Raw genomic sequence first — 27,771 nt, forward strand, 5'->3', positions numbered from 1 at the left:
TGGTCATCTCTGACAATCTCATACAGACACAGTGACACATGCAAGCCAAGATGCCTGCTCAGTGTCTACACTGACTGCGATTGTTGTCTTTCGTTCTTTTTTGTGCACGAAAGGCCACTAAAACACCAATGTAATCGACAAGGAACAATGCAGATGCTTAACAAATAGTGCAGTGTGCTATATTATGTGAAGAGATACTTTTTGTGTGAAATACTGAAACTTGCAACCTGGATATCGTGCCAACCTTATTTAACCATCATCCCCATTACACATCTCTACTCAGCTGACAGAGTCAAGATGTCTGCCCAGTGTTTACATCAGATGTAATCATTGCCTCTCATTCTAGTCTGTGCATGAAAAGCCACTGAAACACCATTGTTATCACCAAGGAACAGTGCAAGTGCTTAATAAGTGGTGCAGTAGTGCAGTGTGCAATATTACAATAAGTGAAGTGATACCAAATCTTTTTATGTGGAGTGATTGTCCAGGCCCTCCAACTGTCTCCCAGACTTGGGGAGGGAGGGGGGGGGGGACCCTTGGTGATGACTCGTACTTGCACAGGACAAACTTCAGGTGGGTGGCAGAGTTTCTTTTTTGATCATTTTAGGCTAAGCAGTCATGGTCACCCAGCCTAACCCCACTGAACCTATGATATATTGACCTTGTTATGTGATAAATCGTTATGCAATAGGTCTTCGCTTGATACAACCCTATCACATAATGAGGCCACACTGTACCCCACACTTAAAATAAAATAAAATGTAGTAAATTCTCAATTACCTATAGTAATTCAGCCAAGCCCAACGCCAGTTAAAGCAAAAAGCCGGATACTGCATTGAACCACCCATCGGCTCAATATTCGGTGTTGAGCCAGATACTGCGTTACTATCCATCTCGAACCTCTATTCCAACAACTTTCCCAAGAGTAAGAGATGAAAAGTAAGTATAAAATACAGTAAAATAATGATTGTTGGAGCCTTCATAAATGAAATGAAACAAAATGAACTCATCACATACTGTACGACCAGAAATTTCTAACCTCAAATCTGTCAGCTCACAACAAAAGCCAGTCACAAAACCCCATTCACACTCATTGCACTAAACACAAAAACTCCTAAATTTTACAGCTCCAATATAATTAACCTCTTTAGATTTTTAATACCTTCCCAACAAACAGCCTATCCGTACTGTAAACAAACTCGGCTCATTTCTTCCTCAATGTCTGAAAGCTACTCTCCTTTCGTTTGCAGTAACCCTCTCATGCACGAGGACTTGGTAAAAAATCCAATCGGCTGCACCTTTCGACACAGGTTGCATCCACACGAAATCCAACCATTCGCACTTTTCAATGCAGGTTGCATCTAACCATACAGGTTGCGGTATTCTTTTGCCAAGATTTTTGGTTGCGTCCTAATTTGGGCGATGGACACTGTGTGGGTCCGGGCCATGTGAAGTGTCAATCAGCTGTCTCCCCACATCAACGCACGAAGGTGCTCAGCCAGGTGCCGCTGGCTGATGGAAGTGTGCTGTGAAGGAGTGTAAGATATTTCTGTTCCAAATGCGATATTAATCTTTCTAACATAGCTAGAAGCGTCATTTTATTGACAAAATGTTTATATATCTCTAAAAAAATTGGCACTGAATAAATAAGTGAATAATGTAAAAACAGAGTACAGGCAAACCCCGATGTACGATACCCTTATATGTGATACCCCAGGATTAGTGATGGAGGTAGAAATACCACCCTACCCCGCCTAACAACAGCCAAGCCCAGGTTTAATGATGGGGTTTGAGGGCTTTGAGGAGGATGTAAGTGCTAGGGAGCACCACATGTCCCCTTGCCTCGGGATGAACAGCTAAGATGATGAGCAGGACCAGACATGGACTTACAAGAAGTAAGTGATGAGAGGTGTTTGATATTTTCTGACCTATTTTTAATGATTTTCTGATTTTATTTGTTGGTTTTATTAAGTTATTTCAGGTGGGGGCACTCACCATCCACTCACCTGACGTAGTGCTGCTTTGGGTGTCTGCCCTTTCCTCTCTTCCTTCCTGTTCTTCTGTCTTTCTTTCCTTCATTCTTTCCTCTTCCTTCTGCCTGAGGGTGACTTTACACTCACTCTTCTGTCTTTCTTTCCTTCATTCTTTCCTCTTCCTTCTGCCTATAGGTGACTCTACGCTGAGTGACGAACCAAATGGTTTCCTGTACACCAGGAAACCATTTACTATGCTGGGTGGTAACCATATAACCAAACTTTGGCGCCTGGTGGTTTAGTGGGTAACTAAGGCACTCCAATTGGATTAAGCCTGTGTAGGTTTATATCCAAGGGATGGTTGGGGTTTATTGCTCATGTAATGCCACTCAGGGATGACTGAAGCTGGTCACTCTCATCTTAAATGTCAGGACCAGAATGCCTAGCCCCGGCCTCCTATGTTCCTCATGGGGCAACATAGGACTGGATGATGGATGAATGGATGGTTATGCTTAGGTTAACTTCTTTTACAGCTGTTAGCTATTTAGATTGGCTTTAAACTTTTTTGGAGGGACTCATTTGGTGGGTTAAGGACTTGGTTGGGGGGAAACCCAAGGTTCAAGACCGTATCCCTATACTTTACTTGTTAAATCATCCCCAATTTACAATACCCCGCCTAGCGATGGGTTTTTACTTAACCAACTGCATCGTTAAACCGGGGTTTGCCTGTAATTTATTTTTTCTTTTCTTTTTTTCTTTTTACATTATGAAGAATACTTATTCATTTATAACATGTATGGTAGTATATAACAATACAGTTACAAATAAGGGCAGGGGAATGAAATGATCAGAAACATTTTACAACGTCGAGCCTGCCGCTACTAAAGCAGCCAGATGCGGTCAAAGACCGTAAGATATTTCTGTTCCGTACATCATAAAAATCTTTCTAATAGAGCTAGAAGTGTCATTATTTTTAAAAAATCATCATAAATAAAGGCTCTACAAGTTTCTCTCAACAGGCAGTGACGAAATGTTTTTATATCTGTAAGAAATCAACAATGAAAAAATGAGTGAACGATAAAATATGGTAATTTATTTTCTCTTTTCTTTTCTCATTCATTTGGAATATTTCAAGAATACTCCCCCAGTATCCCTGCTTGTCGTAAAAGGCGACTAAAAGGGTTGGCGGAGGGTTAGTGCCCCTCCCCGGAAAACAAATAACTAAAAAAAACAAACAAGAAACCTCGGACAAGGACTGACCAAACGATGACGACCCAGGACCGGACAAAGGACTTGGTAATGGGTACATGGAATGTAAGAGGAGCGAATGATGAGGTGAAAGAGAGAGAGACTGCGAAAGTGGATGTATGTGGAATAACTGAAACAAAATGGAGAGGAGATAGTGTGAGAGAATGGGAGTATGGATGGGGTATATATGCAGGAGTAGGTGAGAATGAGAGGGCAAAGGAAGGAGTATGTATAGTTTTGAGTAAAAGATGGAAGAAGAGCATAAGACAGTATGGATCAGTTGGGTCAAGGATTGTGTGGGTAAAGTTGAAAGTTGGAATACAAATGTGGGCGATTGTGTGTGTGTATGCGCCAACGCAAGATCGTTCTAGAAGAGTGAGAGAAGCGTTCTGGACAAATGTAGAAGTGTGCATGGAAAAGTTTGGAAGGAATGAGAGAGTGTTTCTGATCGGTGATTTGAATGGTAAAGTTGGGAATGTGAAGGTGGATCGAATAGTTGGTGAGTGGGGTGTGCCTGCTGAGATAGATGAGAATGGGAGTGCGTTGGTGGACATTTGTGCTGGGAGGGGGTTGGCGATAGCCAATACCCTCTTCAGGCATAAAATGATCCACAGGTATACATGGCGAGTGATGAGAAGGATGGGTGGTGAACTGAATGAACAGAAGGCAATGATTGATTATGTGTGTGTGGATGACAGGATGCGAAGATGTGTAATGGATGCAAGAGCTTATAGAGGTTGGGGGAGTGGACTTTCTGACCATTACTTGGTGGTGGCCAGAATTAGGATTCAAGTAAGATGGAGGAATAGAAGAAGGGAAAGACGAGAGAAAGGAGTAGATGCAAGGAGAGTGGAAAGGTTACAAGAGGATGAGAAAAAGGCAGAGTGTAAGAGAGAAGTGGAGGAACGATTGGGCAAATATGAATTGGAGCATATGGGAGACGTGGAAGGTGTGTGTAGGATATTTACAGAAGAAATATGTGCAGCATGTGGTGTGGTGTGTGGAAGGAAGAGAAGATGGAGGGGGGTGCAAGGAACAACGTGATGGACTGAAGAGGTGAGACAGGCTGTGGCACAAAAGAAGAAAGCATACAATGAATGGATGAGAAATAGGGGCGTGGAAGAAGTTGAGAGGCAGAAGAGAGAGTTATATGTAGAAAGAAAGAGAGAGGTGAAAAGATTAGTAAGAGAGAGTAAGAAGAGAGTGGATGAGGAATTTGGAAAGAATTTGAGTGTAAAGTGGAGGGACTGTAAGAAAATGTTCTGGAAAGAGGTGAAAAGAGTAAGACAGGGTGGAAGTGAAGTTAGCAGGGGAGTGAAAGATAAAAATGGTAGATTACTAGTGGAGAAGGGAGAAAAAGTGAGCAGATGGAGAGAACACTTTAAGGAACTGTTGAACATAGAGGATGGAAGTAATGAGAGTATAAGTGGCTGGGGAATGGCTGGGAGAAAGAGAGAGGTGAGAAGACAGGAAGAAATCAGTAGGATAGAAGTTGTGGAAGCAATGAAGAAAGTTAAATCAGGGAAAGCCCCAGGAATTGATGGAGTGTGTGGTGAAATGCTGAAGCATGGGGGAGAGATAGTAGTAGAATGGATGTGGAAGATGTGCAGATTGGACTGGGAGGAAGGTAGAGTCCCAGAGGATTGGAAGTCAGGTATAATTATTCCCTTGTACGAAGGAAAAGGGGAAAAAGAAGTGTGTGGTAATCATAGGGGCATTTGTCTTCTTAGTATAATAGGAAAAGTGTATGGTAGGATACTTATTGACAGAGTTAGAGAAAGAACAGAGAAATAAGTTGGAGAAGAACAGGGAGGCTTTAGGAAGGGAAGAGGTTGTGTAGATCAGATTTATCATTCTTAGATCTTTAGTGGAAAAGTTTCTGGAGAAGGGAAAGAAGTTGTATGCGGCTTTCATGGATTTGGAGAAAGCATATGACAGGGTGGATAGACAAGGAGTGTGGACAGTGTTAAAAATATATGGAGTAGATGGGATGTTGCTGATTGCTGTGAAGAGTATGTACGATGGTGCGAAGGCTGCAGTGCATGTGGATGGTGAACTAAGTGAATTTTTCTCTTTGAAAGTTGGGTTGAAACAGGGATGTGTCATGTCTCCATGGTTGTTCAATCTGTACATGGATGGGGTAATAAAAGAGGTACAAGGTAGGGCAGTGGATGTTGAAGTGGCCCTGGTGAGAGAGGATAGTGTTTGGAAACTCCCTGTACTGTTGTTTGCAGATGATACTATGTTGTTAAGTGAAGACGAAAGGGAGCTGCAAGGCTTGGTGGATGAGTTTGGGAGAGTGTGTAAGAAACGGAATCTAAAGGTGAATGTAGGGAAGAGTAAAGTGATGGTCTTTGAGAGAGGAGAAGTCAGTGAATGTACACCGAGGTTGGATGGTGAGGAATTGGAAAGTGTGAGTGCATTTAAGTACTTGGTTAGTGTGATGAGTAAGGATGGAGGTTTGGAGGGTGAAGTGCTTGAAAGGGTACAGCAGGGAAGAAAGGTTGCTGGTTCTTTGAAAGCAGTGATAAGAAACAGGGAAGTGAAAATGGAAGTGAAAAAGTTACTACATGACAGTATTGTGATACCAACTCTAACGTATGGATGTGAAGCTTGGACGTTGTTGGAAGGACACAAGTCAAGAGTGAGAGCAGTGGAAATGAGTTATTTAAGAGGAGCCTGTGGAGTCACATAGAGAGACAGGCTGATGAATAAGGATATAAAGGAGCGTTGTGATGTGGATGTGGATGTGATAGGAAGCATTATGAGGAACACACTGAGGTGGTTTGGCCATGTGGAGAGGATGGAGGGTGAAAGACTGACAAAGAGAGTGTATGTGAGTGAGGTGGAGGCTGAGGATGAGATGGAGGGATGGGGTGGAGGATGAGATGGAGGGATGGGGTGGAGAGGTATATTAGAGAGGGGGGTGTGAGTTGGGAGCAGGGCAGTGAACTGGCGGGGAACAGGGCGACTTGGAGGCAAATTGTTTGTGGCCACCCCAAACGGGATTGAGGCATCTGGCAATAGATAGATAGATAGACAGATTTATTCATTTATAACATGAAGCAATTTCATAACAATACAGTTCTAAATAAGGGCAGGGGAGAAAGTTGAGTGGAAACATTTTCCGATGTCGTGCACATAGCTGACAGAGGGATGTGTGGTCTGTAAGGTCTGGGCCAACCCGTGGGGGTCATGCATTACACAAAAACAGTTGGATGCAGGTTGCAGCGAAAGAGTTCGAGAGGGTTAAGTTTCTACACCACATGCTACTTCATCCTATATTTTTACTTTTTCCTCAGGGGTAAATGCTTTTCCTGTGTTCTTCGCACTTTCACTGCAAAGAGAAGCAGTAGTAGTAGTAGTAGTTCCTGTTCCCTAGGAAGTCTGGCTGAACAGCCCCGAGTCCCTAAGGAAGGCCACGGCCAAGACCGGGTTTTCCCACAGAGCTCTCAAGGAGTGTACGTTGCACTGCTAGCACTGGTGATTGTGTGCAATGCAGTCTTCCATAATGTGCTTAAAAGTATGGGGTGCTGTGTTACATCCTGGACACGCATCAGTGAGGTAGTCATCCAGCCTCTTCTGATAACTCAAGAGGGCTGGATGATGCCCACATCTCAGCCTGGCCAGGTGGACCGTACCCTCACGAGGAAGATAGGATTCAGAAGGGTGGACAACGGGAAGCCATGCATGCAGCTGTGTGTTGTCTTTAAGTGACTGAATGGAGCGGCGAGCGGCGAGTTGTTTTGATGTTACTTGGTATGTGTGGATGTGCTGTCGTGTAGTGAAGTGGATGGTGTGGGTTTGCAGAGGCTGCGGCAAGAATTTGGGTGCCTCTCATGTCTAGATGATCCTCGACTTTGAGGACTTTGGTTTCTTCATGTAGGTGGTCTGTGGGTGTGGTAGCTGTGCAGCCTGTGATTATTTTTAGTGCCTTGTTCTGTATGGTCTGTGGTGTTGTAGTGTGTTTTAGTGAGGTTAGAAGCCCATGCAGGGCTTGCATAATTCATTACTGCACATATACATTGTTTGTATACTGTGGTGGTGGTTTCTTAATTGTGTCCAAATGTTGTATGGGCAAGTGACGTCAAGGCGCTGAGTCTTGGTGTTAATTTTTCTTTAATGTTTGTGATGTATTGTTTAAATGACACTGATGTACTGTACGTTACACCAAGGATTTTGTGTGTGTGTGTGTGTGTGTGTGTGTGTGTGTGTGTGTGTGTGTGTGTGTGTTCTTACCTAATTGCATCTTTACAGGAATGAGTCAAGCTCGTACTGTCCCGTGTCTTAAACCATATTTATCGTACATATCTTTAAATTTGTGAATTGTTTTGGCACACACTATTTCATTCGGTAGTGCATTCCATTGATCAATTGCTCTGTTTGGGAAACTGAATTTCCTTACGTCTTTATCATCTCTCTTCTTATGCAGTTTTTTGCAGTGTCCTCTTGCTGATGCTTCTCCATATGTTAAGTAATCATTTATGTCTATTTCCTCCTTTCCTGATATGCACTTATATAGCATTATCATGTCACCTCTTTTCCTTCTCTCCTGTAGTGTTGGTAGATTCAGTTTATTTAGTCTTTCTTCGTAGCTTAGGTCCCTTAAGCTTGGTATCCATCTTGTAGCGGCCCTTTGAACTTTTTCAATCTTGTCTATATGCTTTTTGAGATGAGGACTCCAGACTACTGATGCATATTCCAGGGTTGGTCTAATGAATGATGTTATTATCCTTCTTAGCATGTCTTCATTTATGTATGTGAATGCTATTCTCATATTTGCAAGCAGTGTATACATGTTCCGTACCTTCTCGCTGATGTGGTCAGCCGGAGATAGTCTGTTATTGATAATCACACCTAGGTCTTTCTCTCTTTCTGATGTGTATAGGGTTTTATTTCCTAACTTATAATCCCAATCAGGTCTTTTTCCACTTTTACCAAACTTGATTACATGACACTTGTCCACATTGAATTCCATTTGCCATGTACTACTCCATTCATGAAGTTTATTTAATTCTTCTTGTAGCTCTTTACAAGAGTCGTGTTAGTAATTCTCCTTTGTATTTTTGCATCATCTGCAAACATATTCAGATAGCTCTCATTTCCAGTGTTACTGTTTATATCATTTATATACACTAAAAACATGATTGGTGCCAGCACTGAACCCTGTGGTACTCCACTAGTCACTTCTTTCCATGATTAGTAGTTTCCTCTTAGTACTGTCCTCATTTCTCTTTTTATGAGAAAGTCTTGCATCCAACAAAACAGTTTGCCTTGAATTCCTCCTTGATGGTACAGTTTCCATAAAAGTCTTTGGTGTGGTACTGTGTCAGAAGCTTTCTTGAAATCTAAATAGATACTGTCCACCCATCCTTCCCTTTCCTGTATTGTGTTTGTTACTCTGTCATAGTAGCTCAACAGATTAGTAACACATGATTTTCCTTTTCTGAAACCAAACTGTCTTTCTGTTATCATACTGTGTTCTTCTAGATGATTTACCCAAGCTTTTCTTATAAGTTTTTTTAATACCTTGCTTACAACACTGGTCAGTGATACTGGTCGGTAGTTGAGTGGATTTTGTCTATTTCCTTTCTTGAATAAGGGGACAATATTTGCTTTTTTCCAAATATCAGGTAGTTTACCTTGAATCAAGGATTTCTTGAAAATTAAAAATAATGGTTTACTTAACTCCTTTGCACATTCTTGTAATACCCAACATGAAATTTCATCAGGACCACTTGCTTTTCCTCTGTCTAATCTACTTAACTCCTCCTGTATTACTTTTTTTGCTATCTGTATATCTGGTAGTAAGTGTGTACATGCGTGTTCCACATAGTCCCTCTCAAAATTTTTTTCTTCTGTAAAAACTAAATGGAAATTCTTATTTAGTGCTTCACAAATATCTTTCTCTTGTGTATAAGTGATTCCCTCGTCCGTAATGGATTGTGTTATATCTTTTACTTTGGTTTTGCTTCTGATATAGCTGTAAAACAGCTTTGGTTGATCACTACTTTTATTTATTATATCCTCCTCAAACTGTTTCTGGGCTTCCCTCCTTATTCTTGTATAGTCGTTTCTTGCCTGTTTGTAATTATTATACGCCCTTTCACTATTGTGTCTTCTGTATCTATTCCACAACAAATCTCTTCTTTCTTTTGATTTTTTACATTCTGTATTGAACCATTTCTGTATTTTCTTATCTGCTTCTTTGTGCTGTGGGATGTACTTCTGGACTCCTATTTCATAAAATTCACAAAATTTTTTATATACAGCATTTAAATCTTGTCCTCTAAGCTCATTTTCCCAATCAACTTCTAAGAAATACTTCTTTAGGTCTTGATAATTTCCCTTTTTATAGTTTAGGCTCTTTTTGTAACTGTCATTGCTGTTTACTATGTCATATGCTATCCTGAAGTTATAATTTAGTACTGCATGTGTGTGTGTGTGTGGTAGAGTAGTGTTGTTTATGGTGAGGTGTGGAATGTGACTGTGTTCTGCTGTCCAGTTTGTGAGAAAGGTCACTGTAGATTTGGCTGGGGCTATTTTGAGCTTGTTTGTGGTGAACCATTCATGTAGTGTGTTGAGGTAAGGCTGGAAGATGTGCACAGCTGTGTTTGTGTTTTGGTGTGTACATGTGAGTGCTATGTCATCCACATAGGAAGCTATGTGTATTTGTGGTGTGTGGGGTGTGGGTATGTCATGCATGTATAGGTTAACGACAGTAGAGGTCAAAACAGATCCTTGGGGGATGCCATTTGTGAAGTTTCTGATGTTCTAAGACTGACTGGCAAATTTTACCTGAGCAAATCTGCCTGCTAAATAGTTTGCCAGCCATCTTTTTGTGTTATTGTGCATGTTTGTGTTAAATATTTTGTTTGTGAGGTTGTGGCAGGGGATGGCATCAAAAGCTTTGCTAATGTCTAGTGTGATTAGGAGTGTTCTTTGTGGTGGCCTAGCTGAATTCATGTCATCAAAAACTCATTGCGTAAGGTCTGTAAGAAAAGTGTTTGTTTAGCGTAGTGGCCTAAAACCATGTTGTGACAGGGCTAGGGGGGGGTGAGGTGTAACTAATTGTAATACCAGTCGTTCAGTGACTTTGGAGGGGATGCAGAGTGTGATGGGGCAGTGTAAGGAAGGTAATGTGGGGTCTTTTTTGGGTTTGGGGATAGTGATGATAGTGCCATGCTTGCAGAGGTTGGGTATTACTGCATGTTGTGTGTGTAGCTGTAGTTTGATATGTTCGTGAGTGCTTGTATGCCTTGTGGTCCCAGGTGTTTATGGTGTATGATGCTTATGTTGTCTGGTCCACAGGCAGATGAGTGCTTAAGGCTGCTTATGATGTGCTTTGTCTGGTTGTAAGTGAAAGGTGCAAAGTCTGGGTCTGTATGGAACTGTCTCTTGCGCCGGATGACACGTCGGTCGTCGCGATGGAGGTTTAGATACAAGGAGAAGTTAGATACTTAGGCAACATTATTGAGTTACTTTGGAACCATACTGTCAGAGTTCTGGGATGAAATGAGCTCTGAGTAAAAATCCTTCTAGACACAACAACAGCTAACAGAAAAGACTGAAGAAGGCAGGCAGCTACAGGATGTGCATCATGTGGGTGGGCTTGGGTCATGGAACCCTAGAAGCAAAGTGGCAAATGCACAATTCGTACATTTACAGAAATGCAACCATCTGGAAATCAGATACTTAGATGCACCCATTCTGTTTCTTCTATGTAACTGGGTGATATTATTGTTTTTATTTTTAAAGGCTCCAACGTGCTTGCATGCATCGGCCCTGGTCATCTAATGGCAGCTCTCCATATTGCTTGATCTTTAGCAGCCTCACTATTCAGTTCCTTATCCCTGAGGTCACACTCAATGTCCTCATCCCAGATTTTTTTCAGTCTACCTCTCACAAACCTACCCCTAACATTAACACTTCTCACACTCTGCACCCAACTGTCATCCTCCATCCTCTCCACATGCCCAAACCACCTTAATCTACCCCTCCTAATCATGTTATTAAATAATAAAGGAAAAATTTAATTGCCCATGCTACTGTAAATTCGTTACCTCCCTCCGTCTCACACTGCGACTCTATTGAAGATTAAGGCCATGTTACATACTCCCTTGTTCTACTTTCCTTTGTACTGTTAAGTACACTCAACCCTCGGTTATCACACCCAACTGGTGCCGCTGTGGTTGCGCTACAGCCGAAACCATGATAGCCGAATTGAAGAACTTATGGTAATAATTCTAATCGGTGCCATGACCTCAATCTTTACCCCTAAGATACCCTTTTTGTAACACATCTAACATATTATAACAGTCTAAAAATGAGCATGCTATTTAGAAACATACCAAGGTTAATAAACAACAAAACTTATTATCCCTTTTAATTTACCTTTTGGGGATGCTGAGCAGCTTGGGTGAGTTAGAGGGGTTCCGAGGCTGGGGTGGAGTCTACTGACCACCCCTTCGATGTTCTACCTCATCGAGGAAATTCTCAGCAAACCCAAGAAATTCCTCATCATCATCATCACCATTGGCAGAAAGTGCTCCAGAGTCCAGGTGGGCAGGTGCTGGTTGATGATCCTGGTTTGAAGGTCCTGGTTGTGGGTCCAGTTGTGCCTGTGTCCGACGGCATAGGAAGTCAATGATTTGCCGTTGCTGGAGAGAGTTGATGTGAGCATGGTACTGCTCCCTGTATCCTGCCAGTGCCCGGGTAATTAGGGAACACCCTGCATCACTGCTGATGGTGGAATCTTGTTCAAGGAGGTGTCATAGCTGGCCACCCAAGTTGATGATCTTTCTGATATCGTTCATGCACAGTCCCTTGGTACGCTGCACATCATCACTGCCACCTTCCTCCTCACCTGGGGTGTCCTCATCTCGTGTTACTTCCTCTTCCACAATATCAGCAGCAGAAACTGAGGCTGGTTGTATCATTTCACGAATCAGTTGTTTCACCTAAACCAGCTCCAGGAATCCGTGTGCCTCTTCAGCAGCTGCCTCAATCTCTGCCTGCACTGATTGAGGCTCACCAGGTGCAGACCCACGAAGGTCCTCAGGTAACCCCTCCAAAAGATTCCGCCAAGTGTGATGAATCACTGCCTGGGTTACGTTATCCCAACATTGAACCATCAGATTAACAGTCTGCTTGACACTGTACCACTTCCAATAGTTTATAACTTTCTGCTCAGCATCAGTCTCTCCTTCCAATTGAGCATCCTCATCTTCATCCTCACTGCTGTTGATCAGTTGCTGGATTAACTTTGCATCCTCAGTGGCTTCACTCATCATTCTAAATTGATGCCTGGAGTATGCAGCCTTCATCACTGAAATAACTTCTTGGTCAAGGGGCTGGATCAGTGAGGTGGTACTGGGTGGCAGGAATTCCACTTTAACATTGGGGTGTGTGGTCCTCAGACGAGGCGAGTGTCCAGCGGCGTTATCCAGCACCAGCAGAATGTTAAACCTGATGTTATTTTTCTTACAATCCTCCTCAACTTGTGGGATGAATGCCTCCTTCAGCCAACATGTACCCCTTCTTTGAAGTCATCCATGTCACGTTCAGCTTCTTCACGTTATAATTCTTATAGGCCCTGGGTCTTTTCGCTTTGTGCACAACCGTCAGCTTCAGGCAGCACGTCCCAGAGGCGTTCATGGCCAACAACAAGGTGAATCGTTCCTTGAGTGCTTTCCTCCTGCATATTTTCGCCGACTTGGTGATGATGAACGTCCTCCGTGGCATAGTTTTCCAATAGAAATTTGTTTCATCCATATTATAAATTTGTTCTGCTGTATATTGGCCCTCCTCAATTATATTCTTAATATTCAGGGTATTCACATACAGATCCTGCCTTGTCACCACTTGCCGCTTCGTTAGATATTTTCACACTTTTAATTTTGTGCCTTCCCATAAACTTGTCCACCCAACCTTTTGAAGCCATAAAAACTGGTGGTTGTTTCACATCTAACTACTTAGCAAGGTCCACACAGATTTCCTTGGCAGTGTTCATGATCTCCCATGTGTCCACAGCAGTATTTCTCCTTGCCTGTCAATCAATATATCTCCCAAGCAATTGCTCAGTCTTAAGGAGCAACTGATTTCTGCTAAACAGGGCCTGGGAAGCAGCCTGTGATGGTGCAAGACTCACATGTTTTATGATGTAATCATGATTCTCATAAATAACCCTCACAGCTGATTCATTGATGTTATATTTCTTCCCCACACTTCGCTTGGTCTCACCACTGTCTGTAAGTTTCACTATTTCCAATTTATCCACATAGCTTAGGTTCTTCCTCTTCTTTATTTCCCTGCAAGGTGCTGCAGCATTATGCTGGGTGATGGTTGGAGGATGGGGAGGGGGTACATTGGCCATTGTAATATCACAAAAAAAATGTTACTGTTCTCGGTAGGAGGATGGGGAGGGGGTACATTGACCATTGTAATATCACAAAAAATGTTACTGTTCTCACTATCACTGTTCATGGTCTGAGGACGCGCACTTGAATGGCTTGGCGGGCAGGAGACTTGGTCGGGCGGCCAATCAGCCCTCGCCTGATGCTGACATCACACAACCAATCACGGAGTGAATCTTTTGTTGGCTGGGCGGAGCACCGGAGCCTGGCCGTTTTGAAATTTTCAAACATTTCTGGTGTGTGATAGGCATTTAGTGCATGATAAAGGTATTTGGGTAGCTTTTTATATAGGCGTGATAGTGATATATACTATAGCGGAACCTGTGATAGCCGAGAGTTGAGTGTGCATAAAAACTGCTTATTCATGTTCCATTACTACTTATGAAGCCAATCTGCCAGTTCCCTGCAATTTACATTACCAATTGTATGGAAAAGTTGTGATATTTAGAAAAGCATCCCTGACACAAAACAACTTACCGTACTAACAAATCCCACCTGGAATATGAGTTCCTCTGAGGGGACATTGAGGTCATCAGAGGCCAGGAGTCGGGCAGCTTCATCTGGTGGCAGCTGCACAAACTCTTGGTGCTGCATCACCTCTTGGAAGTGCTCCTGGGGGACAAATAAAATACAGTAAATCTATCTATCCACCATCCAATCCAATGCTGCCCCATCGGGGGCACAGGGGCAGGATCAATAAAAAACATATGGAAAGACTACAATATTTACTGACCTCAATGACACACTCTTTTACCTAAAAAATACCTTGAACTATCCCCATACATCCTCGATGAGTGGTATTAGATTTCCCTGATTCAAAACTGGCTCATCCAGAATGTTATCTCACTGCTGGCAATCACAGGTATTTCTTCAAGTAAAGCAAAGAGTTTACGTTCAAAATACAGGTAACCCTTGTTAGCTACATGTAGCTGAAGGAGAAAGCACTTTAAAGAACTGTTGAAAACAGAGAACAAAAGCAGCACAGGAATAAGTGGCAGGGGCATAGGTGGGAGATGAGGAGAGGCATGCAAGGAGGATGACATCATTTGAATGTATTACAGCCAATGAAGAATGTCAAAATGGGGAAAACCCAAAGAACTGATGTGTGTGATGAAATGTTGAAATACAGGGGACTAACTGAAAGAATGGGTATGGATGATGTTCAGACTGGCCAGGAGATTAGGTAAAGTCCTGGAGGACTGGAAGTCAGGTATAACTGTCCCCCATTATTATGGAAAAGGGGAAAGAGAAGTGTATGGCAATCACAGGAGTATTTGTGTTTTCAGTATGATAACATTAAATGGTAGGATACTTATCGATAGAGTTAACGTAATACTTGAGGCATTAGTCAGAGAATATCATGGGAAGAGGCTGCACTGACCAGATATTCATTTTATGATACTTAATGAAAAAGTATCTAGAGAGGGAGAGTTATTTGTTGCCTGCATGGATCTGGAGAAAGCACATAAAAAGTGGATAGCAGGGAATGTGGAAGACATTAAAAATATATGCAGAAGATGGGATGCTGCTGAATGCTGTGAAGAGCATGTATGAGGGCATTAGGGCTGCAGTGCACATGGATAGTGAGTTAAGAAAGTTCTATAATCTGAGTGTTGGACAGAAGCAGAGGTGTGTCAAGTCTCCACAGTTGTTCAATTTGTATATGGATGAAGTTATAAAAGAGGTACGAGGTAGAGCACTGAATACTGGAGTCTCCAATGAGAAAGAGTGGTGTGTGGACATTTCTATACTGCTGTTTGATGAAAATACTGTATTTTTTAGAATAATGTGAACTGTAAGCGTGTATGTACAAAACAGAATTTAAAGTGAATGCAGATACTGTACGACTAAAGTTACGTTCTTTGAGAGAAACAAAGTCATGGGATGCACAGAGAAGCTGGATGATGAGGAACTGGAGAATGTGGGTGCATTCAAGTATTAGGTAGCGCGATGAGTTCGTTTCATTTCGTTTTGTTTTTGGAGGCTCCAACATGCTTGCCAGCGTCAGCCTTGGTCACCTAATGGCAGCTCTCCATGCTGCTCGATCTCTGGCAGCTTCCCTATTTGGTCCCATATACATGTAAACCAGGAAAGCATTAACAACGCTGGGTGGTAATCTTATAACCAACCAACATGTGTTCCATACGTGACAACAAGTGGGTCGGCGGAGGGTTAGTGCCCCTCCCCTTAAAAACAACTAACTAAAAATATGAACGAGAAACCTCAGACCAGGACTGACCAAAAGGTTACGAATAAGGACCAAACAATGGACTTGGTACGGAGAGCTACATGGAATGTAAGGGGTGCAAATGATGAGGTGAAAGAAAGAGAGATTGTCCAGGTGCTTGAGGGTGCAAAAGTGGATGTATGTGGATTAACTGAAACTAAATGGAGAGATGAGAGTGTGAGAGAATGGGAGTGTGGATGGGGTACATATGTGGGAGTAGGTGAGAATGACAGGGCAAAAAAAGGAGAGTGTATTGTTGTGAGTAACAGATGGAAGGAGAATATAAGGAAGTATGGATCAGTTGGCTTAAGCATTGTGTGGATAAGACTGAAAGTTGGACTATAAATGTGGGCGATTATGTGTGTGCATGCGCCAACGCAAGCAGAGTGAGAGATGAGTTCTGGACAAATGTGGAAGCATGCATGGAAAGTCTGAAAGGAATGAGGGAATGTTTTTGACTGGAGATATGAATGGAAAAGTAGGGAATGTGAAGGTGTATGGAGCAGTTGGTGAGTGGGGTGTGCCTGCAGAGATGGATGAGAATGGCAGTGCTTTAGTGGACATTTGTGCCAGGAGGGGGTTGGTGACAACTAATACCCTCTTCAGGCACAAAACAATCTATAGGTATACGTGGCAAGTGATGAGAAGGGTGGGTGGTGAAGTGAATGAACGGATGGCAATGACTGATTATGTGTGTGTGAATGGAGAGAGTAAGAAGAGAGTGGATGAGGAATTTGGAAGGAATTTGAGTGTAAAGTGGAGGGAATGTAAGAAAATGTTCTGGAAAGAGTTAAAGAGAGTTGGGGAAAGGATGAGAAGGTGTCTAATGCATGCAAGAAAACACTGAGGTTGGAGGAGTGGACTTTTGGACCATCACTTGGTGGTGGTCAGAATCAAAGTCCAAACAAAATGGAGAAACAGAAGAAGGGAAGGACAGGAGGAAGTAGTTTTTACAAGGAAGGTGGAAAAGTTACAAGAAGATGGAAAAAAGGCAGAATACAAGAGGGAAATGGAGGAGCAATTAGGTAAATATAGAATGGAGCAGATGGGGGATGTGGAAGGTGTGTGCAAGATATTCACAGAAGAAATATGTGCAGCATGTGAGGTGGTGTGTGGGGTGAAGAGAAGACGAATCAGGGTGAAGGGAACAGCGTGGTGGACTGAAGAGGTGGGAGAGGCTATGGCACAAAAGAAGAAAGCATATGGTGAATGGATAATCATCGTGGAGGAAGTTCAGAGACAGAAAATAAAGTTCCACGTAGAGAGGAAGAGAGAGGTGAAAAGATTAGTAAGAGAGAGTAAGAAGAGAATGGATGAGGAATCTGGAAGGAATTTGAGTGTAAAGTGGAGGGAATGTAAGAAAATGTTCTAGAAAGAGGTAAAGAGAGTTAGACAGGGTGCCAAAGAAGTTAGTTGGGGAGTGAAAGATAAAAATGGTAGATTACTAGTGGAGAAGGGAGAAAAAGTGAGCAGATGACGAGAACACTTTAAGGAATTGTTGAACATGGAGAAAGAAAGTAATGCAGGTATAAGTGGCTGGGGAATGACTGGGGGAAGGAGAGATGTGAGAGAGAGGAAGAAATCAGTAGGATGGAAGTTGTGGAAGCAAATGAAGAAAGTTAAAATGGGGAAAGCCCCAGGAATTGATGAAATGTGTGGTGAAATGCTGAAGCATGAGGGAGAGATAATAACAGAATGGATGTGGATGATGTGCAGATTGGCCTGGGAGGAAGGGTGAGTTCCGGAGGATAGGAAGTCAGGTATGATTATTCCCTTGTACAAAGGAAAAGGGGAAAAAGAAGTGTGTGGTAACCATAGGGACATTTGCCTTCTTAGTGTAATAGGAAAAGTATATAGTAGGATACTTACTGACAGAGTTAGGGAAATAACAGAGGAATTTGTTAGAGAAGAACAGGGAGGTTTTAGGAAAGGAAGAGGTTGTGTAGATCAGATATTCATTCTTAGATCTTTAGTGGAAAAGTTTCTAGAGAAGGGAAAGAAGTTGTATGCAGCCTTCATGGATTTGGAGAAAGCATATGAACGGGGGGATAGACAAGGATTGTGGAAAGTATTAAGAATACATGGAGTAGATGGGAAGTTATCAAATCCTGTGAAGAGTATGTATGAGGGTGCTAAGGCTACAGTGCGTGTGGATAGTGAACTGAGTAAAGTTTTCTACATGAAGGTTAGATTAAAACAAGGATGTGTCATGCCTCCAAGGTTGTTCAATCTATATATGGATGGGGTTATAAAAGAGATACAAGGTAGGGCAGTGGATGTTGGAGCAGCCATAGTGAGAGAGGGCAGTGTTTGGAAACTTCATGTACTGTTGTTTGAAGATGATACTATGTTGTTAAGTGAAGACGAAGGGGAGCTGCAAGGCTTGGTGGATGAGTTTGGGAGAGTATGTATAAAACGGAATCTAAAGGTGAATGTAGGGAAGAGTAAAGTTATGGTCTTCGAGAGAAGTGAAGTCAATGAATATACAGTGGGGTTGGAGGAGGAAGAAATGGAAAATGTGAGTGCATTTAAGTACTTGGGTAGTGTGATGAGTAAGGATTGAAAGTTTAGAGGGTGAAGTGCTTGAAAGGGTACAGCAGGGAAGAAAGACTGCTGGTTCCTTGAAAGCAGTGATAAGAAATAAGGAAGTGAGTATGGAAGTTAAAAAGATACTACATGACAGTATCGTGATACCAACTCTAACATATGAATGTGAACCTTGGACCTTGTTGGAAGAACAGAAGTCAAGAGTGAAAGCAGTGGAAATTAGTTATTTGAGAGGAGCATGTGGAGTCATATGGAAAGACGGACTGACAAATGAGGAAATGAAGGAGCGTTGTGGTGCAGATGTGGATGTGATAAGAAGCGTTAGGAGAAACATATTAAGGTGGTCTGGCCATGTGGAGAGGATGGTGAGTGAGAGACTGATGAGGAGAGTGTATGTGAGTGAGGTGGAGGGGTGGAGAGGGAGGCAGAGGACAAGGATGAGATGGAGGGCTGGAGTGGAGAGGTACATAGAGAGGGGGGTGTGAACTGGGAGCAGGTCAATGAAATGGTGGGGGACAGGGCGACATGGAGGCAATTTGTTTGTGGACCCTTACGGGATTACGGTGTCTGGCAATAGACAGATAGAAGATAGATCCCTAAGGTCACACTCAATGACTGTCTTCCAGGCCTTTTTCGGTCTACCTCTTGCTACCCTACCCCTAACATTAACACTTCTCACTTTCTACACCCAATTATCAGCCCTCATCCTCTCCAAATGCCCAAACCATCTCAATCTATCCTTCCTCATCACAACATCAAAACACTCCAGTCCCATCCTACCCCTCAACTCTTCCATTGTAAACCTAGCCCCCCCAGGCATTGCACTCAGGGACACATGGAACATCCACCTAGTCACTGCATTTTCTGTACATTTAAGCCTGCAGATATCCTCTTCCTCTACTGCCCAGGTCTCACTACCATACAGCATTAAACTCCTAACACATGTCACGTACAAAGATCCCTTTGCACAGAGGGAGAGCCCTCTCAATGTCAGGAGAGGCAACAGGTCCCTGAACTTCTTCCAACCACTCCTGCACATAACACATCTTCCAAATAACAAAACTCTTTCACACACTCAGAAGGCTCACCAGCAAGTTCAATCCTTTCATGCCTGGCAAACGGCACATGCTCTCCCCGACACGCCACACACATGAATTCGGCGTTACCTCGCGGTCTACCTCTAATACCTCTACATCTCTGAAGAACCCACTTATCACAAACACTGCACAAGATGGAATTACTTCCCACGCCCTTGTGGCAAATCACACATGGCCACTCTCCCTCTTCTTTGACAATATCACCCTAAGCCCTAGATACCATCACTTTTGTTTTATCTGTATTTACTCTTAAGTCCTTGTGCCCCATACCATCTCTCCATGTCCTAACTCTTTCCTCCACCTCCCTCTCATTCTCTGCAATCAACACCAGATCATCTGCATACAGCATCTCCTAAGGGAGTCCATTTCTGAAGTTACGTGAGAGGGCTTAAGTACCACGATAAACAACAAGGGACTCAAAACTGACCCCTGATGCACACCAACATTCACAGAAAACTCATCACTCAAATCTCCATTCATTCTTTCCTGGGTGTGAGCACCCACATACATAGCCATAACCACCCTAACCAGGCACTCCTCAATCCCAAGCTTTCTCAAGGCCAACTTCACCATTTCTCTAGGGACACTGTCAAAGGCCTTCTCCAAATCAACACCTCTATAATTTCCTCTTTCCAGGGTATTACCTTTCCCCTTGTACACATTTACCATTAAACCCTTCAGCCAATCATCTGGGACAACACACTCATATGTAATCACATATATCAGGTCAGTGACTATCCTCACTCTTATATCTCCTGAAGCACACCTGCAACCCACACACACCTGCTGCCTTCCACACCTGCATCCTGACTATTCCCTCATTCACAGTAGCAGCATCAATCAAAGGCCGAGGCCTAAACATGATCTGCTGACTCCAAACTTGCCTTGTCCCAGTCAAACTCCTCATTCTACAACCAGCTACTGTATAATGCACTCTCCATGTGTCTTTAATATCCCCACTGTTCACCACTACAATTCCTTCATCATTCTTCACACACTACTCACCTAAAATATCCCAATTCTCCCTCATAACCTGATTTGCCACCTTAAATATCATATTCTTCCTTTTCACACAATTTAAGTTATCAAATAAAAGTCTCTGTGACTCAGGCTTCGCCCTGTATACCTCTCTTCTAGCCCTACGCTTGCAGCAAAGTATGAATGGGAATGAAGAAAAATGGGGATGCAGCTGGGGCTGATGAGGTGTATGCAGAGATGATTAAGTGAAGTGGACACAGGAGAATGAAGTGCTTGGAGATATGTAAGAAGGCATGGATAAGTGACACTGTGCCAGTAGAGTGGAAAAAGGCAGTGACTGTACCCCCATACAAAAATAAAGGTAAGCAAAGTTAATGCAAGAATTATCGTGGCATAAGTCACGTGAGTGTGGTAGGGAAGGTATATGGAAGAATTATTATACAGAGAGTAAGATAGACATTAGAAGTCCTAGTGAATGACAAACAGGGTGGCTTTAGGAGAGGCAAAGGATGTGTGGACCAAATATCTGCATTGAGACAGATAGTGGAGAAGGCTTGTATGAAGGACAGTAAGATGTTGATAGCAATTATGGACCTGAAAAAAGCATACAACAAAGAAGACACAGAAGGATTGTGGAAAGTTTAGCACATGTACGGTGTAAATGGTAAGCTGCTAGGTGCCGTCAAGAGTTTTTATGATGGTAGTGAAGCATGTGTAGAGTAAATGGGCATCTCAGTGACTGGTTCACGATCAATGTGGGCGTGCTACAAGATTGTGTAATGTCCCCAAGGCTATTCAAAATATATATATGCATGGGCTGAAGAGAGAAGTAAAAACACAAGTAATGGAGAAGGGGATGGCATTGGTAATGAATGGTGATGGATGGAATATCTCAAATTTGTTGTATGTTGATGCAGTGCTACTTCCAAATACCGGACAAGAGCTTGGTAGGCTAGTGCAAAGTTCTGCTGATGTCTGTGGGCATCATGCCATGAGAGTAACTGTAGGAAAGAGTAAAGTGATGGTTGTTGAGAGAGAAGGTGACTCGCAGTGTGATTTTACAGTGAATGAAAAGAGACTGGAATTGGTGAGAGAGTTCAAATACCTGGGTACAGTGATTGAAAAGAGAGGAAAATATGAAAAAAAGTGGAAAGTTGTGTGACACAAGGAAGAAAAGTAGTTGGTGCTATGAAGGCTTTGATAAAAAAACAGAGGCTTCAGTGTTGCAGCTGCGTGAAGCTTACACGAAGGAGTGTTAGTGCCAAATTTAACATATGGATGTGAGACTATGGTGTGGTGTGAAAATGAAAAGTCAAGAGCAGGAGCAGTGGAGATGGGACTGTTGAGTACATCTATGTGGAGTATAGAGAGTGGATAAGATATGGAATAATGTGATTCATGAAAGATGCAGAGTGAGCAAGTCTGTGGACACCAGCATTGAAGTACCGTACTGAGATGGCATGGTCATGTGGAGACAATGACAACAGAGTGGTGAAAAAGGTCTATTTGAGTGAATTTGAAGGAGTGAGGAGGCGAGGTAAGCGAAGAAGTAGGTGGAGGGATATGGTGGATAAGTGTGTGAGGAAGTGAGGTATGGAAGTCGGTGAGGTTAAGGGATTGGCAAGAGACCAAGCTGGCTGGATAAATTTTGTGTAGAAGCACATAACCAGGGCTTTGTCATCCCTTTTTAACCCTTTAACCGCGGGCATTGTTTTGACCCTACTGGCCCCCCCCATGGGGGTTCCAGCCAAAATGTAAACAAACTTTAAACCTTTATAACTCTGCACAGAATAAATCTAAAGCGAAAAATAAGGTACCATTAGAAAGCACTAACCTTCGGCTTTGCAATGATGTAGGTTTCATGATTTCGTTGACTATCACTGGATGGGCAGTGCCATTAGAAGTGAGCGATCTAAAATCACTATTTTTCACTCACACACCATTACCAAATGCCAACCTCATTCTGATAATAATACTATAAACATATATGAACACTGCACATACGATAAACACCCACTCTGTGTTCACTGAGGCAGGTAAAAGGCACTGTAATTGCCCGCACTTCACTGCCACATCAGCGGTGTTGTCACTCACACAGCTGGACAGATACTGATGCGTGTTTGGTCAGGGGTGGGTTGGAGGGCCCAGGGGGTGGGAGGAGGGAGGTGGGGGTCGGCTGGAGTGAAAGAACTTAATAGCTATTCTCCCTTGAAACAATTGGTGCGGGGAAAAAATGCGCGGTATTCAAAATATTCACAAACATTTGAGAATGACACCCGCGGTTTGGTCCAGTTTTTGCAATGTCATTCTGGGATGACACCCACGGTTAAAGGGTTAATGTGACAGCATTCGGACTGACTGTCAGTTAGGTATATGTGAAGCTATAGAACATAGTGAAATTTGGGGGGCATATGTGATGAAGCCAGGATTCCATGGGCTTGAATGATGAGTGAATGACAGCGTGGCCCATTGGATTGGGCAAACTTAGGTTGTCTGGATGTTGCTACTCCTCACTCTGCCCTAGGGTTGAAAAGGAGGTCTGGATGACGATGATGATGATGATATATACGAGTGTGTGTATATATATATATATATATATATATATATATATATATATATACAGTACCCTCGCATCCAACACGGTAATATTGTCATGCATGGGTCCAGTGTTGGATCAAAAACGTATTGGACAAACAACAGAACTTATGGGGAAAAATGAATTATGTCAGCAACCCTAGGAAAAGTCACCCTAAATACCTACCATATACGTATACATATTTTGGGACTACTGTAATTATAATAAATGGTACTGTACTATGAATGATAACTAACCTTTTAGGATAGTGTTGGTGGGCTTGCTGGGAATGGAAGGTGGTATCCAAGGCTGCAGGTAGTCCTACTGGGTCCCCGGAGGATGGCTGCTGGCGTCACTAGTGGGTAATGGCTGCTGCTCCTCCTCAACCTCCCTCATAAATCCTTCGAAATCACACTCAGAATCACTATCTTCGTCCACAGCCATGGAAGGTCCTGCTTCTGCCTGTCCTAGCACTCTGTAAGCCTTCACTGCTGCCAGGATCTTGTCTTGGTTTTTTATTATGGTCCTCACGTTGACTTCATTCATGTCGTAGACCTTGGCGATGTCCACTTTCCTCTCTCCTTTCTTCTTCTTCTCGATGCTTTCTAGCTTGGTGGCCTGGGGGAGGTGCCGCCGCTTCTTGGGGTTCTCATAAGGCTTCCTAGGCATCATGAGCAGGGTAAAATGCAGTAACAAGGGCAGAAAATGCAGCAAGAAAAAAGATCCTTCCAATGCGAATTACGCGACTGCGTGGCGTTGTGGCGGAAGAAATTTAAACAAAACATCACGTGAGAGCAGAAGTGTTTTTTATTGGGCGACATCACGATCACCTCACGATAGTTTTTATTGGCTGTCAGCATCACGGGAACGTCCAGTATGACCGTGTTGGACCGGGGGTAATCGTGCTAGAGGCGAACTCTGCGGATTTCGCCCACTTCTCAGAGCTCCATCCGTGTTATGCTAATGCACCCGTGTTAAAGTAATTAAACCAAATTAAATCTTACTAATTATTGTTCTCCGTGCTGGACACGAATCGTGCTGGACAAACACGTGTTGGACGCGAGGGTACTGTGTATGTATATATATATATAGCCTATATACAGCATACAGTATATATATATATATATATATATATATATGAGGCCATCAGCAGAGAAGGAGCTTACATCCCATGATAGCTAAGTAGAGTAATTAATGTTTAAAGTCTAGCAATAATTACCGACACAGTTTTGACTGAAATGGTTAATTATGATACATCAAATTATTGCTCTGGGCAAGTTCTGTTTAGTCATACTCTAAAAAATATATAAAAAGCGAAATTCTTATTATTTCAGAAATTAAATAGTTATATCTATTTTCTCGACCCATAGAAAACATTTGCATAACCTCAACATTATTTTACCAAATAAACCTCTTAGGTGAAAGCAATAAACTATATGTTTTTTTTTTTTTATCTTAATCCTATTAGTTGATTTATAGCGAATTTTTATAAATCAAAATTAAGAAATGACGGGGGACAGGGTGACGTGGAGGCGATTTGTTTGTGGCCACCCCGTATGGGATTGAGGCGTATGGCAATAGAGAGATAGACAGATAGAAAATTAAGGAATAACGTACTGGTACTTTTTGACGAGCCTTTCAATTTAATAAAGACATGATGTAATACAGACTTAGAGATAAAATTTTTAGCATAGCAGTCATTCTAGGAACAATCACCAATCCTACAAGCCCATTATGCTTATGAGGGTTGAGTGATGGAGAGAGCTAGTAGTCCAAGAAGTCATCTGGGTAAGGCTCCGTGTCCCCAGCGACATCCCCACCTTGCAGTTGATGCTGTGTTACGAATATTATCTCAAAGAAGGGTTGGTGAGCTTCTGGTACATACTGTGTGAGGTCCTTAAGGTCTTTCAGTTTCTCTGGAGTCATCAGAACTCGATTTGGATATTTTAAAGGGAGCACCATGTTGGGAGAGTGGACTTTCTGACCATTACTTGGTGGTGGCCAGAATTAGGATTCAAGTAAGATGGAGGAATAGAAGAAGGGAAAGACAAGAGGAAGGAGTAGTTGCAAGGAGAGTGGAAACGTTACAAGAGGATGAGAAAAAGGCAGAGTATAAGAGAGAAGTGGAGGAACGATTGGGCAAATATGAATTGGAGCATATGGGAGACATGGAAGGTGTGTGTAGGATATTTACAGAAGAAATATGTGCAGCCTGTGATGTGGTGTGTGGAAGGAAGAGAAGACGGAGGGGGGTGCAAGGAACAGCGTGGTGGACTGAAGAGGTGAGACAGGCTGTGGCACAAAAGAAGAAAGCATACAATGAATGGATGAGAAATAGAGGCGTGGAAGAAGTTGAGAGGCAGAAGAGAGAGTTATATGTAGAAAGAATGAGAGAGGTGAAAAGATTAGTAAGAGAGAGTAAGAAGAGAGTGGATGAGGAATTTGGAAGGAATTTGAGTGTAAAGTGGAGGGACTGTAAGAAAATGTTCTGGAAAGAGGTGAAAAGAGTAAGACAGGGTGGAAGTGAAGTTAGCAGGGGAGTGAAAGATAAAAATGGTAGATTACTAGTGGAGAAGGGAGAAAAAGTGAGCAGATGGAGAGAACACTTTAAGGAATTGTTGAACATAGAGGATGGAAGTAATGCGAGTATAGGTGGCTGGGGAATGGCTGGCAGAAGGAGGGACGTGAGAAGACAGGAAGAAATCAGTAGGACAGAAGTTGTGGAAGCAAAGAAGAAAGTTAAATCGGGGAAAGCCCCAGGAATTGATGGAGTGTGTGATGAAATGCTGAAGCATGGGGGAGAGATAGTAGTAGAATGGATGTGGAAGATGTGGAGATTGGCCTGGGAGGAAGGTAGAGTCCCGGAGGATTGGAAGTCAGGTATAATTATTCTCTGTACAAAGGAAAAGGGGAAAAAGAAGTGTGTGGTAATCATAGGGGCATCTGTCTTCTTAGTATAATAGGAAAAGTGTATGGTAGGATACTTATTGACAGAGTTAGAGAAAGAACAGAGAAATTAATTGGAGAAGAACAGGGAGGTTTTAGGAAGGGAAGAGGTTGTGTAGATCAGATATTCATTCTTAGATCTGTAGTGGAAAAGTTTCTAGAGAAGGGAAAGAAGTTGTATGCGGCTTTCATGGATTTGGAGAAAGCATATGACAAGGTGGATAGACAAGGATTGTGGAGAGTGTTAAGAATATATGGAGTACATGGGAAGTTGTTGAATGCTGTGAAGAGTATGTACGATGGTGCGAAGGCTGCAGTGCGTGTGGATGGTGAACTAAGTGAATTTTTCTCTTTGAAATTTAGGTTGAAACAGGGATGTGTCATGTCTCCATGGTTGTTCAATCTGTACATGGATGGGGTAATAAAAGAGGTACAAGGTAGGGTAGTGGATGTTGGAGTGGCCCTGGTGAGAGAAGATAGTGTTTGGAAACTCCCTGTACTGTTGTTTCCAGATGATACTGTGCTGTTGAGTGAAGACGAAGGAGAGCTGCAAGGCTTGGTGGATGAGTTTGGGAGAGTGTGTAAGAAACGGAATCTAAAGGTGAATGTAGGGAAGAGTAAAGTGATGGTCTTTGAGAGAGGTGAAGTCAGTGAATGTACAGCGAGGTTGGATGGTGAGGAATTGGAAAATGTGAGAACGTTTAAGTACTGTACTTGGGTAGTGTGATGAGTAAGGATGGAGGCTTGGAGGGTGAAGTGCTTGAAAGGGTACAACAAGGAAGAAAGGTTGCTGGTTCCTTGAAGGCAGTGATAAGAAACAGGGAAGTGAGCATGGAAGTGAAAAAGTTACTACATGACAGTATTGTGATACCTACTCTAACATATGGTTGTGAAGCTTGGACGTTGTTGGAAGGACACAAGTCAAGAGTGAGAGCAGTGGAAATGAGTTATTTAAGAGGAGCCTGTGGAGTCACATGGAGAGACAGGCTGAAGAATGAGGATATAAAGGAGCGTTGTGGTGTGGATGTGGATGTGATAGGAAGCGTTATGAGGAACACACTGAGGTGGTTTGGCCATGTGGAGAGGATGGAGGGTGAAAGACTGACGAAGAGAGTGTATGTAAGTGAGGTGGATGGGGGAAGAGGGAGGGGGAGGCCGAGGATGAGATGGAGGGATGGGGTGGAGAGGTATATGAGAGAGGGGGGTGTGAGTTGGAAGCAGGGCAGTGAAATGGCAGGGGACAGGGCGACTTGGAGACGATTTGTTTCTGGCCACCGTAAACGGGATTGAGGCGTCTGGCGATAGATAGATAGACCATGTTTGCATGATTGAACTTTGCAGCATCGTACTTTTGAGCACGACCTTTCTGGAGCTTCATATTCATAGGTTCTTCTAAGTCTCCATACAAACACTTGACTTCAATTCCAGTAGGTTTGGGAGGGAGAAAGCAAGCCACTCTCGACCTTATATACAGCTGAAGAATGGACCCTTTATTATGACTTGTTTCACCACGTTGACAGAGGAGGACTTGTGCAGAAACTTACCATGCACAACTCAAAATTGGCAACTTAGGCATGTAAGCTCCTACTCCACTGGGAACCTCATATATATATATATATATATATACTGTATATATCTATTGCCAGATGCCTCAATCCCATTCGGGGTGGCCACAAACAAATCGCCTCCACGTCGCTCTGTCTCCCGCCATTTCACTGCCCCACTCCCAACTCACACCCCCCTCTCTCATATACCTCTCCACCCC

General features: G+C 42.8%; 1 protein-coding gene across 1 annotated transcript in view; it reads right to left on the bottom strand.

Annotated features, from left to right (window-relative positions):
• The window catches only part of LOC145404950 (kelch-like protein 5), a 245,665-nt gene that overhangs the window by 177,153 nt on the left and 40,741 nt on the right, over positions 1-27,771 (bottom strand). The window contains exon 4 of the mRNA XM_080276456.1: positions 14,132-14,248. Coding sequence (XP_080132582.1) covers positions 14,132-14,248 — 117 coding nt within the window. The remainder of the gene's footprint in view (positions 1-14,131; positions 14,249-27,771) is intronic.

Source organism: Coenobita brevimanus, chromosome 65 (genome assembly GCF_032717465.1).
Source record: "Coenobita brevimanus isolate Jiangsu-jjx chromosome 65, ASM3271746v2, whole genome shotgun sequence".
In the NCBI taxonomy this organism is placed as follows: domain Eukaryota; kingdom Metazoa; phylum Arthropoda; class Malacostraca; order Decapoda; family Coenobitidae; genus Coenobita; species Coenobita brevimanus.